The sequence below is a fragment of the Bolinopsis microptera genome, chromosome 6 (assembly GCF_026151205.1).
Source record: "Bolinopsis microptera isolate Bmic1 chromosome 6, MBARI_Bmic_1.0, whole genome shotgun sequence".
In the NCBI taxonomy this organism is placed as follows: Eukaryota; Metazoa; Ctenophora; class Tentaculata; order Lobata; family Bolinopsidae; genus Bolinopsis; species Bolinopsis microptera.
Window position 1 is genome coordinate 1,144,121 of NC_087077.1, and position 16,953 is coordinate 1,161,073.

General features: G+C 39.8%; 2 protein-coding genes across 2 annotated transcripts; one reads left to right on the forward strand and one right to left on the reverse strand.

Moving 5' to 3' along the window:
* Positions 1 to 5,147: 5,147 nt before the first annotated feature.
* On the reverse strand, positions 5,148 to 7,181 carry LOC134816858 (transient receptor potential cation channel subfamily A member 1 homolog). Its single transcript, XM_063825859.1, has one exon. It carries the CDS (start codon positions 7,179 to 7,181, stop codon positions 5,148 to 5,150), a length of 2,034 nt encoding a protein of 677 aa, XP_063681929.1.
* A 5,040-nt stretch (positions 7,182 to 12,221) lies between these two features.
* On the forward strand, positions 12,222 to 15,108 carry LOC134816860 (uncharacterized). The gene is made up of 3 exons (XM_063825860.1): positions 12,222 to 12,490; positions 13,691 to 14,066; positions 14,215 to 15,108. Exons 1-3 carry the CDS (start codon positions 12,222 to 12,224, stop codon positions 15,106 to 15,108), a joined length of 1,539 nt encoding a protein of 512 aa, XP_063681930.1.
* The last annotated feature ends 1,845 nt before the right edge of the window (positions 15,109 to 16,953 follow it).

The window sequence follows — 16,953 nt, forward strand, 5'->3', positions numbered from 1 at the left end:
ATGTACTCGTACTGACAGTGGTAGCTAAATTATTCATAAAATTGAAATGAAGCTTTGAAGATGAAACTGGAAACGAGGTACTTTAGGGCCAACAAATTTGGGTAACAATAAATTTGGTTACCATAATTTTGGTTACCATAATTTTGGGCACAAATTTCGCAAATTTTCAGTCTACAACAATTTTAGTCGCATTTTTTGACTTTTCGAGACCATTTTCTGTTCCATTTATTTGATTTTTCCATTATTATCATTAAGCTAGTTTTTTTCAATTTCGCAGAACGTATGTCGAAGTTCATGATGAAATCGGAAATTGTAACGACTCTGCAAAACTCAAGGTACAAATCTATATAGAAACGTAGAAAGAAACGTAGAAAGTAACAAAACACGGGCAGTGAACTAAATATACTAGTATAGATAACGGAACACATGTATCAGAAATTTCCCATGGGTTCACGTGCACACTGCGTGCCAAACGGTCACGTGGACAAATTATTAACCTCGTGATCCTATAACTTACAACATACGTGCATAATTTGGTAAGGAGGAATATCTTAGGGCCAACAATGTCAATATTGTTACCCAAATTTGTTGGCCCTAAGGTATCTGGGAACGTTCCAACGGCGAGCCAACAATACATACATTAGTTACATATCATAGCATAAAATGTCTTATTACACGCAGTAGGGACCTGTGTACAGTTAGCGATATTTAACTGTTTATCATAAACATTATATGATAAAGAATGTAAGCTCAATAAAATTTAGATGTGATAATTCTTCTTCTGTCATGTAGAACTGATTGACAATCAAGAGATTGTTCAATTCAATTGTAACCATACTTCCTCAGAAAAACTGTTAGTACCAGTGAAAATAAATGGACCATATCTGAACATGGAGTTTGACTCCTGATCAAGCGTAAGTATTGTTAGTAGTGGAACAGCAATACTAAGGTAATGGGACTACTGCGGACCCTCTACCGGCCAAACCTTGTTAACAAAGCCGCAGTCAAGGTTCGGTGAACGGTAGTTAAAAGCGCTTAAGGGACATAAGTCAAATTGGTAGAGCAACATCATGTAGTGGACATCTTAAGAAATGAGGAGTGGGTAGAATGTTAGGTTGCTCCTTTATAAATCGTCTTTTTCTCCGATAATAAGTTGACATCAAGTCTTGAAAATTATTCGAGAAGAATCTCGAATAATTTAGTTGCAGCGTGCCACATGGCTATCTAAACTGCAAACCCTACCCATTGCTGAGCAAGGCCTTTATCTTCTCCGACGAGCGGGATCATCAATAATGAGGTCTGATCGTCATCTTCTTACAGCGTTCGATGTCTGTGTGAAGGTAAAATGGTGATATCCTCTGGATCAGGCAGAGGTTGAGTGTTATCGGGATTATTTCTTTAGTAGTGGAACAGCAATACTAAGGTAATGGGACTACTGCGGACCCTCTACCGGCCAAACCTTGTTAACAAAGCCGCAGTCAAGGTTCGGTGAACGGTAGTTAAAAGCGCTTAAGGGACATAAGTCAAATTGGTAGAGCAACATCATGTAGTGGACATCTTAAGAAATGAGGAGTGGGTAGAATGTTAGGTTGCTCCTTTATAAATCGTCTTTTTCTCCGATAATAAGTTGACATCAAGTCTTGAAAATTATTCGAGAAGAATCTCGAATAATTTAGTTGCAGCGTGCCACATGGCTATCTAAACTGCAAACCCTACCCATTGCTGAGCAAGGCCTTTATCTTCTCCGACGAGCGGGATCATCAATAATGAGGTCTGATCGTCATCTTCTTACAGCGTTCGATGTCTGTGTGAAGGTAAAATGGTGATATCCTCTGGATCAGGCAGAGGTTGAGTGTTATCGGGATTATTTCTTTAGTAGTGGAACAGCAATACTAAGGTAATGGGACTACTGCGGACCCTCTACCGGCCAAACCTTGTTAACAAAGCCGCAGTCAAGGTTCGGTGAACGGTAGTTAAAAGCGCTTAAGGGACATAAGTCAAATTGGTAGAGCAACATCATGTAGTGGACATCTTAAGAAATGAGGAGTGGGTAGAATGTTAGGTTGCTCCTTTATAAATCGTCTTTTTCTCCGATAATAAGTTGACATCAAGTCTTGAAAATTATTCGAGAAGAATCTCGAATAATTTAGTTGCTCAGCAATGGGTAGGGTTTGCAGTTTAGATAGCCATGTGGCACGCTGCAACTAAATTATTCGAGATTCTTCTCGAATAATTTTCAAGACTTGATGTCAACTTATTATCGGAGAAAAAGACGATTTATAAAGGAGCAACCTAACATTCTACCCACTCCTCATTTCTTAAGATGTCCACTACATGATGTTGCTCTACCAATTTGACTTATGTCCCTTAAGCGCTTTTAACTACCGTTCACCGAACCTTGACTGCGGCTTTGTTAACAAGGTTTGGCCGGTAGAGGGTCCGCAGTAGTCCCATTACCTTAGTATTGCTGTTCCACTACTAAAGAAATAATCCCGATAACACTCAACCTCTGCCTGATCCAGAGGATATCACCATTTTACCTTCACACAGACATCGAACGCTGTAAGAAGATGACGATCAGACCTCATTGTAAGTATTGTTAGTTGTAATGTTTTTGTCCCAATAGTGCCAGTATTCAAAGGAGAAAAAACTCGTATCTGTGGCACGTATAAGTATAACCTTACCTTGAATCCAGCTATGGCAGCACAGCAGTACCCACTGCCGTCTATAGAAGAGTGCCTGAACAAAGTAACGGGAGGACATCCGTTTACAAAAATCAACGTTAGAGCTGCATACAATAACATCCCAATCAGGAAAGAAGATACTGACGACGATTAATACCCACTTAGGACAGTTATTGTGGAATCGTTTACCCTACGGTATTTCTCCAGCAGCAGCCATTTTTTAAGAGACCATAGATCAAACATTGGCAGGGATACCAATGTGTTGTCGCAGAGTGGACGACATCCTCGTTTCCGTAAAGGACAGAGAGGAGCACCTGAGAATACTCAACGAAGTGATTAGTCGATTGGAAAACAGATGCAAGATGGAGAAGTCAGACTCTGTGATTTACCTAAAACATGAGGTAAACAAAGACGGGATCAGGCCCGTTAAGTCGAAAGTGGAAGATATGCTAAAAATGAGAGAGAAAAAAAACATGTCACAGATTGTTGCTCCATTAGATGAACTCAGAAAGAAAGGAATGGAATGGAACTGGAAGTGGACAAAGAGACGACAAGAAGCTTTGAAGAATTTGAAGGAACTACTTAGCTCGGAAGTTCAAGTAGTGCTCACTTTGTACGATCCTAATAAACCGCTGAAACTTGACACCGATGCGTCTCCGACCGGATTGGGCGCAGTACTGTCACATACGATGCCTGATGGATCGGAACGTCCAATCGAGTATATTTCAAGGACTTTAACTGCAGCGGAAAAGAACTACGCAAAAATCGACTGTTAAGCAGCGGCGATTTGTACCTGTATGAAAAGAAGTTTATACTGATAACTGACAACCAGCCACTAGTACACATTTTCAGAAAACACAAGCAACTGTCAGTCATGACCGCAGCAAGATTAACCAGATGGTCATTATTTCTCATGGATTACCACTATGATATCTTCGACAGATCAACCAAAGCCCATGGGAACGCTGACATGTTATTGAGACTACCAAGACCACACACCCGGGAAGATGAAAAGGAAACAGAAAACGATCAGGTACAGAGTGTGGATAGAGATTAGAGCTCTGACTTTGGAAGCATAAATGGAAGTGGCGGAAGCTAGGCAAACTGCTAACATAACAGCGAATATTCTGGTAGATGCTCTAGGGGTTGGAAACACAATGTTCCGGTATTGGTTGCCCGAGGCAGGGGACGGAGCTGTCAGTGCAGCAACAACACTTAGTGGGAGTGAGCGTGGAAACAAGCACGATAATGGAGCTGGAGCAGAGTTAGGAGCACAGGGTATGGTGAATGCAATATCGATGAGACCAGCGTTGAAAATATTAAGATCACGCTACGTGGTGGAGGAGAAAGCAGCAGCTGAGGCGGAGAAGCGAGCTCTGGAGAAGGAGTAGGCTGTGGGGCGATTAGAGAAACGGGAAAAAGTGATCATTGAGGCGATAGAAGATATTGAGAGTGAAGAATAAGCGATAAGGAGAATGGATAGACAGACTAAATCTTGACTTTTATTTCTTTTGGTACAGGGTAACTGCATACCACAATTGAAATTCATCTTATAATTATATTTGTCACCTCAAGATTTGGATGATCGATTGCGACTGATTGTATTTACTTTACACTTTAATTCAATCGACATTAGACATTTGATTTCCATTTAAATTATAGATCAATGCAAACAAAGGTTAAGAGTTAATGAATAGTGTTATAAAAGATTCACAATTTACATAATATTCTAATACGTAAGTAAATATTTTAAAAACAAGCATGCATTTCTCAAAAGCCAGTTAGTGATTATTATCATCTTGTATTACTTAAAAACTTTAAAACAATCTTAAACTCGTATAATATCGCAAAAGACTGATTTGACTATTGACTAATGATCTGGCCCGGCGCGCGCTACTTCGTAGCACTTGCCGTCGGGCCAACATTTCGAGAAGAAAGCGGCGCGCGCTACTTCGAAGAAATTTAGACGAGTAACATCCGTCAAAAGACTGATAAGTGCTAACAAAAATATAGTGCAGTAAGAGTATTCACTTCTATCTTAAAAATAAAGGTCTTAACATTCTTCTAGTTGAAATGTATACCCGTTGTGAAATCTCCTTCGATTCAAAGGAGCAAACAACCTTATTAATATTATATATATATATTAAATCGTCAGTATATATTAAATCGTGCGTTTATTCTCCATATAGTTTATAAAACAGTACTTGATTTTTGATTACTACGATATTTAACGTTTGTAATATTTTTCGTACAAATCTGAAAATGGAATGACCAAATTTTCTGATTACTCTGTGAATTTCCCTGAGCATTTCCTTGTGCTTATCTCTGATTTCATGGAATTCTCTGTATATGTTTGAATAGATGCAACTGGATGTGTGAGAAGACGATGATTCATCTTTGTCATGATCTGGAGCGGGTTAGACCATACTTTTATAAAAATCTGAAAATGAACTGACCGAATTTTCAGATTTCTCTGTAAATTTTTTGATATTTCTCTGTAAATTTTTTGATATTTTCAAGTCGTTTTTTCTTAAATCTCTTTGCTGGCATGTTTCGAAATCGTTTCTGATGTTCCACGAAGTTTAGAGCACTTTCACAAAAGATGGGTGTGGCGACCCACTGTATGAGATTCACTATTCTCTGTGCATTATAGATGTGCTTGATTTTAAGTGCGTTGATGGACATTTCCGCTCCGAGTCGGATTTCATCCACATCTCCTATTGCCAGAGCAGTTGCAAGATTCAAGAAGAGAACTTGGACAAACAGAGCGAAAGCAATGAGACCCACCAGCGTTGTTGTTGGGTAAATCATTTCTTGGTCGGCATAATCGTCGTATTCGACTCCAGATACCCCCGCAGACAAGGTCTTGAAGATGGCATCTGCGGACAGTATTTTCCTAAAAACATTTGTGTGGCTCAACAGCATGTGGAATACCACCATAAAGGTGATCAAGAAGAAAACTAGCAAGGATAATATCTTTGAGACGAATGTCCATGCTATTTTGAAGAACATGATGATGTATATTCCAATATTCGGGAATACTTGCAAAAGAAGGAGGAGGTTAATAAAGCTGGTTAGAATGGAGAGAGCTCCAATCTTCCAATGAAAAGGGGACATGACACTTTGCGGTTCCAGCACATTGAGAGAAAAGAACAGACAGCTGCCGTATAAGATAACCTCTAAATAGTTCTCAGGGTCAATAAGATAGTTCATCAAACCTTGTAACCACGCTCTGACAGTTTCAAGAGGGCTCTGATAACTTCCACTTTCAAGATCTGATCTATTGAAAACATTATCGAGGAGATCCAGAAGCTCGAGAAATAGGCGAATAGCAGACATCACCAAAAGTATGTAACCAAAGATATCACACTCTGCAGATTTCTTCTTTGAGCAGCCATCAGGAAATTCATCACAAGTATGGCTAGCATTTCCAATCCAGGATCTAATAGCTTTATCATTTTCCAAAAGTTCAAATGGTTTGATTTGAGTGAACTGATATCCCATCAGCACAGAAAAGAAGATAAGGTAAAGCGGAAAGGTAAAAATGTAAAAGTAAGTTCTGGCAAACCTTTCCCACTTTGTAACGATCAAAGCTTCTACCACTGGATGGCTGAGAAGACTAGGTTCCATCTTTGCCATGATCTGGAGCGGGTTTGAACCGTGCTTATAATGTCCCGAAGTTAGAGGCTTTCCTGTTTCCTCCTCCTCCTTCTTGTCCCTCTCCTCCTCCTTCTTCGTCTTCTTTTCGATCTTCTCGATTTCCACATTGACAGTCACAAAAAGGTACTTTTCATCTTTCTTTTCCAATACTTCGGAGTTTTTCGTGTCCTTTTTCTCATCCTTTTCCTCTTCGCCGTAGTTTTCCAATGCTCCGAAGTCAACGATGACTCGATGAATGTCTTCATGCTTAGAGTTCTTTTGTAAACCTTTGCGTTTTTCAATATGATTGAGGGTATCACGAGTTTTAGCTGTGATTATCGATTTATCCAGGACTTCCAATACCAACTCTGGCATTTTAGTTATCATGATATTGATAGAAGTTTTGCCTTGATCGTTCCGCTGGTGATACTTAATAATGTGTTCATTCATTTTCTCAAAATGTTTCACTGCCTCTTTCGTTCGCAATTTTCCAAATATTCCACTGTCTTTTATTTCTTCCACACCCTGCGTGGGGTGAACAAAATTAAATGTGTACGCAAGAGAAGGACTGTAACTGATCATCATAGCACATGATTTTTCATGATAGCGTGTTACAGCGATAGTAAATGGGGTCTCATCGGCTTTGTTTTTTCTATTTATAGCAAGTTTCACCTTATCTGGATCCTTAGCTTTGTTCAAGATAAATTCAATCGTGCTATCATGATCAAAAAAAGCAGCAACATGGAGCGGCGTATCGTCATCATCATCCTGCTGTACTAGATCAATACGTGTGTAGTTACACAGCTCCTTCACAATGTCTACGTCTCCTAAAGCAGCAGCTAGTTGGAGAGGGCCCATTTCATCTTGTGTTTCGTTAACCTCATCTGTAGAGTAACCGAATTGTTCGCGCAAATGTTCCAGTCTTAAATGAGTGTCCCTATGACGGTGACCCTCAAGAACAGCTACGAAATACTTACTGTCTTCCTCATGATATGTATACTGTGGAAATGTTGTAATGTTGTCGACAGAAGAAAGGACACTCGCAGGATACGATATATCCTCGAGATCTAAATCGGAATATATTAGTTCAGTCCTTTCACAAACCTTTATAGGAACCTCATGAACTTCTTCAAGAAGTACTCGTAGTTCATAATCTCTTTCACAATCTTTTTCATAATCAAGATTCGTTGCTTCGCCACGCGACCCCATTTTTTACCAGGACTGATTCTTTTAAGGCTTAAAATAAAATTATAAGTTAAACCGAATATGGATTTCAACTATCGATACAAAAGGTAAAAGAAATCTATATAACTCAGCCCGTAAACAATTCAGGAATTCGATTTGAATTAAGGGATAACTTAAATAATTCCCTGTGAATATAACAACTTACGATAGTAATTATAATGAAACATTTTTTAAAATGCGGAAATTAATACAGTTGCAATTTGGAGACGAATTACGTGAGTTATTAAGAGGTTGCGTGTGGGTAATCACTTTTGGGCCACCCTGTATAATCAAACTCAGAGTTTTATAACTAACGTTAGCAATTAATAAATTATAGCGCAACAGTTAAAAGAATGCAGAAATAAAAATCGATTTAAATGACAGGGTAATGTTCGGATTACACAAAGCAATTAGCAACACAAACACAGTCACACAATTACTTTGAAAGCAAACAAACACTCTGGCACGCAATTACGTGTGAATGATATAAAGAGACCAACACGGAATATTTCTGTGGTCCGTAATTTGATAAACAGAAACGTGGACAGCGTGTAACTCGTTTGGCGGAACTTGATGCGTTGGTACTGAAATAAAAGTGGATCGAATATCAAGCACAAGCAATGTGTTTCACACTTCTTATGTTTCATTTACAAAGTAAACAGACTCGTGATGAAATCACAGGATTTCCGTGACCAGAAATATAAAAATGGAGCGAAAGCTCATCCTATCTGAGCTTTCGCAATGAACTCCATTCTTATATTTCTAATTCTGGTGACGTAATGAGGGGCCGGTAGGGAAATCCTAACCGTCCAGCCATGCTCGTTATTCCACTGCTGTCAGCATTAGGAATCGACCGGATATCCGGTTGAATCCGGATCCGGTCGGATATCCGGCTTCAATATCCGGCTCCGGTTTCAAAAAAGGTTGACGGATTTCGAAAAACCGAAAAAATATTTTCGGCTAGTAGTAGTAATGAACAAGGTAGCATGAAACGTGGAGAAAAGTGGTTTTCAGAAAAATTTGACGTCGAAAATTTTCGGTTGGAGTCAGTCTCGATACGTACCTCCCGTATCGAGAGCTTTTGCTTCCGAGCTTGTGTTGCAAAGGGGAGGCCTGCCTTCCGAGATTGCATTACCAGGGGCCGGGAAGTCTCGAGTCCAAAATTGTGTATGGGGATTTTGGGGAAGCCAATTCAATTATCAAACCAACTTTTTTTAGAAACTTTGGAGTTCCTAGCTTAAAACGCTTTCACAACTGAAGTCTGGAACACAACAAAAAAGCAAATAGAACGGTTCGAGGTCTTCCATCTGACCTCCCTGAGAAGAATCTTAAAGATAAAGTGGTTATTCCAGGTCTGATGTCTCCAATAAAGAAGTTCATGAAACGTTTATTGGTTCGGCTAAACTAAGGTGGTACGGACACGTTATCAGAATGCCAGAGACACAGTTTCCCAATTTTTTACTGGATTGGAAACCAAACTATGGAAAGAGTCTGAGAGGACGACCCCGTAAAGGCTAGATGGCCTGTGTACTCGAGGATGCGGCTGACGCCTGACAGGTGTCGATAACATCAGCAGAGACGCAGTAAAACAGTTAGCACTAAAACGAGTGGAATGGAGGAACATTCTACACCGTAAAAGATGTGTGATGCAGGCCACTCCAACGACTGCAGACTAGGAGGAGACCTCTTCAGTCTTCATGTAGCATGTATGTATTAATATTTTACCGGGGTAATTAATAGGGCTCCAATGCTCTAAATAACAGTGGTCATGATCTATCCTATAGTGATAATGACCACAGTCCCGGCCCTGCGAAGAATGAGACCCTGAAAATCCGATCGTTGGGTTCAGCTGTCGTATTTTCAATTTAGGTGCAGTTGTGATATGACCTGGGTTCAGTTGTCGTTTTGGGATTTAAGCTGATTGGTCACCCAATTAAGCTGATCGGTTGCCTGTTACTCTGTTAACTGCGTGGGAACTAGGTTCAATTGGGTTCAGTTGTCGGTCACCCGAAATTTCATATTCTTGTCAATATAATTGTGACAGCTTATTTTTTAACAATCTTATAAATGACTCCTGATTGTTCAATAAACAAGTTCGACAGAGCAAGATATTGAAAATGAAAGCAGACTGGATCAGTGAACGAACCAAATGTCCGATCGGCTCCCAGTTGGCTCCTAGTTTGTAAACAATAGAATGAATTACAGGAAAATAAATATTAATTTAAATATGAAATCTTACAAGGTAAATATAATTAAATATGAACGTAAAATTCGTAAGCGTGGTCGCAAACTATTATAATCCGAATAAATGCGTCTGAAAATGAGTAAAGCAGCATTTAAGACATAACATTTCTCCTGATTAGAAATTAAAAACTACCTTATACGTGTAGAAATGTTGTGACAAATAAAACAGTGTGATGTTGCTTAATAGCTTAAAGATCAGTCACTGCTGTTTGCCAGTATAGTGACTGTTCATATGTAAGCTCTCCTCCAAATATGTACTTGGTTTTATATACGCGCAACAATTTCGTCATCAGACGAAAGTTAAGAACTTTTGAGTTGCGGAGTTATTTGAAAAATTCCGGTCCTCTATAAATTGCGGTGACCTTGATCTGCTTTATATTATAATTGAATTTATTCTGCTCGAGATCAACGATCTGAAGGACTGACAAAGATTCCCGATCTTCTTTTGCGGAAACTTTATAATTACGGTGCAAATTACATTTAGCAAGACGCTACCACGATCTAATTAGTCAAAATAACAAAGCTAACAAAATGCAGTAAGAAAGAGTAAACTTGTGACGGCACCACATTAAAATTATTAAAATTACACTGTTGATATAAAACACTGCCCTAATGATGAGAGGTTCATCATTGAATAGTTAGATTGACAGACTGGCAAACAAATCGAGTGAAGTGCACATGCATGTTATAAAGGTACAATTGTGCCCTGAATCGGGAACTATTGTGCTTTGTTTCACTAGGTACGGAGTTTGAAAAACCAAAAATAATTTCGGCTAATAATGAACAGGGCCGGGTAGCATAAAACGTGGAGAAGAGTGGTTTTCAGAAAAACTTTGAAAAAATGTTGACTTAGAAAATTTGCGGTCCGAGGCATTCTCGATACGTACCTCTCGTGTTGCAAAGGGGGGAGGGGGGCCTGCCTAATGCCTTCCGAGATCGCATTACCAGGGGAAGCATAAAGTCCAAAACTGTGTATCCCTCCGGGCCCAGGCTATAAACGCAGCATATGTAGTATAGAGGAAAACCGAACCTTGTTACGAACAGTAGCTCTAGTATCTGGTATCGTTCTTTATCACATTTTATTATTATGATCCAGTTTTGGCTCCGAGTCAACTATTGTGCAGACAGCAGACTGCTGTCTTACTGTCAAGTAAAAACGATCAAGTGATAAAATATGCTTGCATACGAATCAGGGTACTATTGTGCCCTGAATCGGGAACTGCTGTGTCGCTTAATTGGAACTAACCAGTGATTAAGTGCGCCTGCATGTTAAAAAGGTACAATTGTGCCCTGAATCGGGAACTATTGTGCTTTGGTACTCAGACTTGCATGACAAAATGGGAACAACTGTGTCTCACACTTGTAATCGCGCTCAAGGGGTTTGGTAGGATATGCCAATTGCATATCATTTCTGATATTGATAATAACTTGTTTAATCTTGTTACAACGACATCCGATAGATGATATCCGTAATACTATGTCGGAGCAGGAACCTAGCCAGGAACACAACCACAGAGCTACAGAGGAACCTGCCTGCTCAGACTTGCGTTTTCAGTTCATAGATCATGAACCGCCCAACATCGAGATTGAGGTTACAAAGAAGCTTAAATTACCACAAGCAGCAGAGAGAGGAATATGGAAGGGAATAGATGAAGATTTGGTTATGCTTTGTCACGAGATCGTAGAGAAGGATGAGGCGATCAGGCTTCAAAAGACTGAAGGGAGAATCTACAGCTACCTGGAATATAGATTTGGGGAAGAGAAGAAGATATTCGAACAGAAACAGCAGAGAGAGGACAGGGAGACTAAGGCGATTAGAGTTTCTAAGAGGATAGCAAAGAAAGATATGAGGTCGGCAAAGAGAAGTAATGACACTAACGCTACAGCCACAGCGAAAAGAGAGTACCTCCGGCTGGTGCGGCTCCACAACAAAAGTCGATGCAATGAGCTCAAGAAGAAGAGGGGCAAGCTCGAGAAGAAAGAGCAGGATACGTTTAAGAAGAACCCGTATGACTACAGCAAGAAGCTACTTAATGGTAAGCAGAACAACGCACCGCCAAGCTTCTCTAAGGAAGAAGCAGACAGGTTCTTCAAGAAGGAGTATAAGGACACGGACAGAGGTGCAATCTACACTAAGTTGGAAGGTCTTCCTGAGGCCAAGCCCCCAGTAGTTAAGTTCGAGCTGACAAAGCTGGATAGAGAAGATTTCGATGCAAAGCTGAAGAGCAGGCGTAATAAGTCATCCCCTGGTCCAAACGGTGTACCATATGTGGTGTATAAGAGATGCCCGAGAACCGCACACATGATCTTCCAAACCCTATCTACCCTGTGGGACAAGAAGATAGTGCCACTACAATGGCGACTGAGGATCTGTCAGACCCAAGCAAGTTCAGGAATATTACAAAAACGAACACCAGCGGCAAGTTGAACATGGGAATTCTAGCAGACAAGATGCTGGATTATATGGTGTCTAATAAGTACATAGACAAGTCAGTTCATAAGGGCTTTCTGAAGAAGACTCCTGGTTGTCTTGAACACACCCAAGTGCTTATGGAAGAGCTAAAAGACGCCAAATCTACTAGACGTCAGATATTCGTTGTCTGGGTAGATTTAATGAATGCATATGGCAGAGTCCCACACAACTTGATCCTCTATGCCCTCCGGCATTACAAATTCCCTGAATGGCTCATAGATTACATGTTTAAGGGGAGATACACCAAAAACGTTTTTGCTCCGAACATCGATTTTATTTTATATTATGGTTAAATAGACAAAAAAAATAAGATTGCACACCTTCAAAATTTTCTAAAAATATTCCCTCATCGAGAAAAAAAATATTTTTCTTTTTCGAAAGTTTTTAAAATTTTGAGAAGTCTGTCACTGTAATACCCATAGTTCGGCCATTTAAAAAGTTTTGTGGCTGATTTTTTTACTGAACATTACTTACAATCCGTACAAAAAGCCATTGAAAGGATTATATAATTGAACGATAAATGACGAAGTTACAGACCAAACAAGGTCGAAAAAATAAAAATTTAAATTTTTCCCACTTCTAAAGTTTTACATTTCACCAATCACCCGGGTCAGCAGATATCGCTTCAAAAATTCTTGTGAGTGTAGCTGATGATCATATCAAACTTTTTGGAGTAGGATTTCTCTCAGATTAAGTTTTAAGCTATGCAATGTGGCCTCAAACGACTTAGTAAAATTCATCGAAAAAAAGGGCAAAAAAGACAGATTTAAGGCTTAAAATGCCTTAAAATGCCGTAACTCAAAAAGTATCAGTTTTTTTGAAATAATTTTTACAGAATCGTAATCAGCTTGGTAAGACGAATCTTTTAGACCTTGTTTGGTCTGTAACTTCGTCATTTATCGTTCAATTATATAATCCTTTCAATGGCTTTTTGTACGGATTGTAAGTAATGTTCAGTAAAAAAATCAGCCACAAAACTTTTTAAATGGCCGAACTATCGGTATTACAGTGACAGACTTCTCAAAATTTTAAAAATTTTCGAAAAAGAAAAATATTTTTTTTCTCGATGAGGGAATATTTTTAGAAAATTTTGAAGGTGTGCAATCTTATTTTTTTTGTCTATTTAACCATAATATAAAATAAAATCGATGTTCGGAGCAAAAACGTTTTTGGTGTATCTCCCCTTAAAGTACTATGATGAACTGATTGTAAGGGTGGTAACCAAAGACTGGAAGTCAAATTGGTTCTACTACATGTTAGGCCTCTTTCAAGGAGACCCTCTTTCAGTAGTGTTGTTCCTGATTGTATTCAACTTACTGTCAGATCTTCTACAAGATCAAAAAGAACTGGGTTATAAGCCCTCCTTTAGCTCGCAACCTACATCGAATCGGGCTTTTGCAGATGACCTAACACTTATGTCCTCCAGACTAGAGAAGGTAAACAAGCAGATAAAGTTGATGGAGCAGTTTTTGGATTGGAGTAGGAAAATGAAGGCCGAGCCTAGCAAGTGTGTCTCCTTGGGAATGAAGGTGATAGATGGTACGTACCAGGCTTATGACCCAGAGATATTGATTGACGGCCAGATAATCAGCTATGTAGGAAACAACCCGATTAAGTTCCTGGGCCACTGGATCTATGTCGATCTAGGGTTAAATGACACTAAACAACAGATTGAAGACAAACTAAAGACTCTGTTTCAGACAGTGGATGAGTGTGGTCTCAACGGTGTCATGAAGTGTTCGATCTACAATAACATGCTGACTAGCAAGATGTCCTGGGATCTGATGATTTACAACCTTCCTGTAAGTTTTGTGTACGAACTTGATGCTATCTGCACCAGATTCTTGAAGAAGTGGTTGGGTGTCAATTACTGTGACAGTCCTGTACAGGAGCAAGGATTACTTTGGGCTAAACTTGAAGAAGTTGAGTGACTTATACAAGTCTCTTCAGGTATCAAAAGGACACGCCCTGAAGAACAGTGATGACACCAAAGTTGTAGAAGCCTATAATAACAAGAAAGAGAAACAAGAGAACAGCCCGAGATGGTCTTATACAACGGAGCTGACGGCAAGAGAGCGAGATCTTTACTTCCAGGAATTGTTTGGAGTAGTGACTAAAGACCGAGTAGGACTCGGATGCAAACCAAAGTTGACTGAAAGGCAGAAGCTAAGACAACTGGTAAAATCGGTGTCAGAGAACGACATGCTAGTCACCCTGGTAAACAAGGGAGTACAGGGCAAGTTCTTGACATGGGAGAACACGATGCAGTTAGACTTAGGATGGAACTGCCTTATCTACAACTACAAGATGAGCCCGGCTCTCCTTAAATTCCGCCTAAACTCGACACACGACGTGGCTAATACCCCTGCAAACATGATATTGTGGAACTACTCGAGTACAGGAAATTGTACACTTTGTGGTTGGAAGACGTGCAACATCAAGCACATCCTAGCCGTCTGCAGTGTAGCAAGAAACTCCAAAAGGTACAACTGGAGACATGACAACGTCGTACGTGTTATAGCCGGAGCCTTGCTTGACCAACTCAAGATGTACAATTCCTCACGTTCCACGACCTCCGACAAAGAATGGATACGGTTCAAGTCGAAGGATGGGAAGTATGACCACCCAAAGCCAAAGTTGAGGAAGGAGAGGCCCTTTGAGAGAGCGAAAGACTGGAAGCTGATATGGGACGAGGATACACTACCTGCCCAGTTCCCACAGCACATCTACAACACAGCGGAGAGACCCGACATTGTAGTATGGTCGGATAGTTTGAGAGAAGTAGTTCTGATTGAACTGACTTGTGGTGACGAGAGTAACTTCAGTGACCAAGAAGCACTCTAAAACAGAGAGCTGATTCCTGGCATCGACGGGTGCGGTTGGAAAGCTCTGCTCTTTACGGTAGAGATTGGGTGTAGGGGCTTCTGGCACCATACTGTACCAGCTCTATTCAACTACTTTGGATTGGCGAAGAGAACGAAGAATAAAGCCCTGAATGAGGCTGCTTTGGTCGCTCTTCGATGTTCCTATACAATCTGGTTAGCCCGCGACAACAAGAAATGGTCTACCTGCTACGACATCGCAAGGAGGCCAGAAGTCATAAACTGTGAATGCTGAGTGTTGGGCCCATAAAACATGTTGAAAGCTGCAACCAGGATCACAAGTACTGGTGGAATACAGAATGACTTGCTTATCAGATTTATAGATGAAGTTGCTATCGAAAGATATAGAACTCAGGTAAACATCTAACCTGTAATAGTTTATTGTTGATTTTCTATAATTATTTTAGTCTCTTGAGTCCTGACACCATTTTAGGGTTATACGGATTCCTGCTCGAAAACTTAATAAAACAAAAATATTAACGTATAAAATATTATACTAACTTCTAATAACATTAATATAGATTTTGTAATATTCCCTGATTATTGATTATAATTACTTAACTTTATAGAACCAGACAGTTTAATTTATACTTTGTCACAAATCCCCCCAATGTACATTGTTATAGTAAAACTACTAGGATTTATTAACGATTTAAGTCAGCATTGTGCTAATTGATATTTGATTTGAACCAGAAACTTCATGTTGTAGAGTATAAGGTAGGTGGGACAGTGGTAGCAGGTGTGAGAACAGATTCACCAGGTGAGAAGGTGAGAGGAGCTGCAGGGTGAAACTTGTGTGATGCTGGTTCAGGTTGGCAAATGGAGAAGGAACTTGGAGGTAAGCTGGAACTGGAAAGAAAGGGGTCATCGAAGTACAGAGGCTTTACAAATGTAAGAGGCTTCACGAAAGGTAGAGGCTTAACAAAAATGGGTCCTCGAACACTATCTTTTTGAAAGAAAGTCGAAGCCTGAACGCTTTCATGAAAAAAATTTGAGTTATTCCGCTGATACAGTTTTTCGCCAGTATGAGTCATTTGATGGCGAACTAGGAGTGAATTTTTGATTGAACTGTAGGAACATTCAGAGCATTTATACGGTCTTTCACCGTTATGAGTCATCCGATGATTAACTAGGTCTGATTTTAGGCTTGAACTGTAGGAACATTCGGTGCATTTATATGGTTTTTTACCGGTATGAGTCATATAATGGCGAACCAGAGTTGATTTCCAGCCAGTACTAAAGGAACATTCAGAGTATTTATATGGTTTTTCACCGGTATGAGTCATATAATGGCGAACCAGGGTTGATTTCCAGCCAGTACTAAAGGAACATTCAGCGCATTTATACGGTTTTTCGACGGTATGAGTCATCTGATGACTAAGCAGGTTTGATTTTTGGCTTGAACTGTAGGAACATTCGGAGCATTTATACGGTTTTTCACCGGTATGAGTAATCTGATGTTTACTTAGGTTTGATTTTCGGCTTGAACTGTAGGAACATTCAGAGCATTTATATGGTTTTTCAACGGTATGAGTCATCTGATGTCGAACCAGGGTTGATTTCCAGCCAGTACTAAAGGAACATTCGGAACATTTATATGGTTTTTGATTTTCACCGGTATGAGTCCGCTGATGCCAAACCAGTGTTGATTTTTGACTTGAACTGAAGGAACATTCAGAGCATTTGTACGGTTTTTCACCGGTATGAGTTTGCTGATGTGAAACTAAAGCTGTTTTTTGGTTTGCATTGTAGGAAAATTCGGAGCGAATGTAAGCATTTTCACTGGTATTAACCCACTGGTGGCGAG

Excerpts from the sequence above, each read along its gene's own strand:
- LOC134816858 (XM_063825859.1), bottom strand. The coding sequence starts at position 7,181 with ATGGGCCCTCTCCAACTAGCTGCTGCTTTAGGAGACGTAGACATTGTG.
- LOC134816860 (XM_063825860.1), top strand. The coding sequence starts at position 12,222 with ATGGGAATTCTAGCAGACAAGATGCTGGATTATATGGTGTCTAATAAG. Across the intron at positions 12,491-13,690 it reads GAATGGCTCATAGATTACAT|ACTAGAGAAGGTAAACAAGC; the intron begins GTTTAAGGGGAG and ends TATGTCCTCCAG. Across the intron at positions 14,067-14,214 it reads TGATGATTTACAACCTTCCT|GTATCAAAAGGACACGCCCT; the intron begins GTAAGTTTTGTG and ends AAGTCTCTTCAG.